Source organism: Macrobrachium nipponense, chromosome 14 (assembly GCF_015104395.2).
Source record: "Macrobrachium nipponense isolate FS-2020 chromosome 14, ASM1510439v2, whole genome shotgun sequence".
Lineage (NCBI taxonomy): Eukaryota > Metazoa > Arthropoda > Malacostraca > Decapoda > Palaemonidae > Macrobrachium > Macrobrachium nipponense.
In genome coordinates, this window is record NC_087207.1 from 43819249 (window position 1) to 43821213 (window position 1965).

The window sequence follows — 1965 nt, forward strand, 5'->3', positions numbered from 1 at the left end:
ACTGCTTTTGTATAAAATTCGGAATGAGTTCCAATCCATAGCATGGTTGGTGTTATTTATATGATAGATAATTGTCAAACTAGGTTGTCCATATTTAACTGAAAGTGTATGTTGAATTAATCTTTCCAAGATAGATTTTCCAGTGAAACCATAGTAGGACTTATCACAATCCCTACAGAGGATCTCATAAATCCCTATGTCTTTGGAAACTGGTTTCTGCTGAACATTAATTAAGGATTTCCCCAGTGTATTTGGATCAGTGTAGATAAAAGGATTGGAGAGGCCTAAGATTTATGTGATCTCTCATAATTATCCCCATTAGGGATTATGATTTTTTTTTTTTGTATTTTTCCTTTTCTTTGTTTTCTGTGGGTTTGAAAAAATGCTCTTTACTTTACATATGGCTTTTTCTATTATGTGCTTGGGGTATTTTAACAAGATAAGTTGATTTCTGATTGTTTCAAGTTCTTTGTTAAGAAAATCTGGGGAGAAAATTCTCAGAGCTCTAAGAAATAAGTTACTTGCTATGCCAAGTTTAACTTAAATGTCATGTTAGCTGTAAACAAAAATGTAAGTATGAACGTGAGAATGTCACTTTCTTGAAGACAGTGAATTTGTAGCTGTTATTAGTTCTGATGATTAAGACATCTAAAAAGGGGATATGGTTAATGTTTTCCCATTCTACTTTAAATTTCATGCTCGGAATCAAGGAATTAAATTTTTGTAGAAAGACATCAAAATCGCCCCACTCACTTTTCCAGTATGTTAAGATGTCATCTACATAACGAAGCCAAATCATATATGCAGGTTTGATAGGGATTATAATTACTGCTTCAAAATACTCTATATATAAGTTTGCTAACACAGGCTGCAGAATCTGCCTCCGCAATGTCCCTGGCAGCCCAACCCACCTCTGCACTGTCCTTACATCCGTGCAGCCCAAACTGGGTTCCAACCATCCCCATGCCTCTGCAGTCCAACCCGCCACCCCACCGTCCCTGTATCAGAGTGGGACAACCTGCCTCCCCACCATCCCTGCACCCCAGCAGCCAAACCTTCCTCCCCACTGTCCCTGCACCCCAGCAGCCCAACCCGCCTCCCGACCATCCCATGCCCTACCAGCCAAACCCAACTCCCAACCGTCCCCAAGCCCCAACAGCCAAACCTGCATCCCCACCATCCCCGCATCCCTGCGCCACAGAAGCCAAACCCAACTACCAACTGTCCCCGCACCCCAGCAGCCCACCCACCTCACTGCCATCCCCACCGCCCTGCAGCCCTAGCCACCTCCCCACCGTCCCCGTGGCCCTGCAGCCCTGTCTTGCCAAGCCTGTTGTTAGAGCACCTCACGAGTGATCTTTCTCAAAGAAGTGTGTTCTTCCCTGTCCCGCGCCTCATCCATCTCTTCATCGTAGCAGAGCCTCTGTTGCAACTGAAGATATTTTATCCTTTCAAAGTCCACTTGCCGTTCTCTCTGGAACTGGATGGTGTCTCGCAAGGCAGCGATTCTCTCGTTCAGTTCCTTTTCCTTGGGCTTTTCAGGTCCATCATCAAAAATCCTCATCCTCACCAGTGAATAGACCGCTACAGCAACCAATATGACTATATTTGCGTTAGACGTCCTAACAATAGCTGTTTCTGAGGTACAGAGGCCATACCCACTTCTAATATGTTCTCCACACGATTTTTCATTGTATTTCTATATTTCACAGGAGATATTTCCATTTGTCAAAATATATCAGGAAAGGTTTTGAAAGATCTGAATAATGTCTTCTGTCTCTTGGTGTTATGAATTGCTGAAAATCTCTCTCTCTCTCTCTCTCTCTCTCGTCTCTCTCTCTCTCTCTCTCTCTCAAAGATTTATTTATCTGAAAAAATATCTCGAACAAATTCTGTATTTGAAATTGTATATATCTATATATATATATATATATATATATATATATATAATATATATATATATTA

At 41.5% G+C, this 1965-nt stretch overlaps 1 protein-coding gene across 1 annotated transcript; it reads left to right on the forward strand.

Annotated features, from left to right (window-relative positions):
- Window positions 1–888: 888 nt before the first annotated feature.
- LOC135226210 (uncharacterized) lies at window positions 889–1356 on the forward strand. Its single transcript, XM_064265653.1, has one exon. The coding sequence runs from the start codon at window positions 889–891 to the stop codon at window positions 1354–1356; it is 468 nt and encodes a 155-aa protein (XP_064121723.1).
- Window positions 1357–1965: the final 609 nt, after the last annotated feature.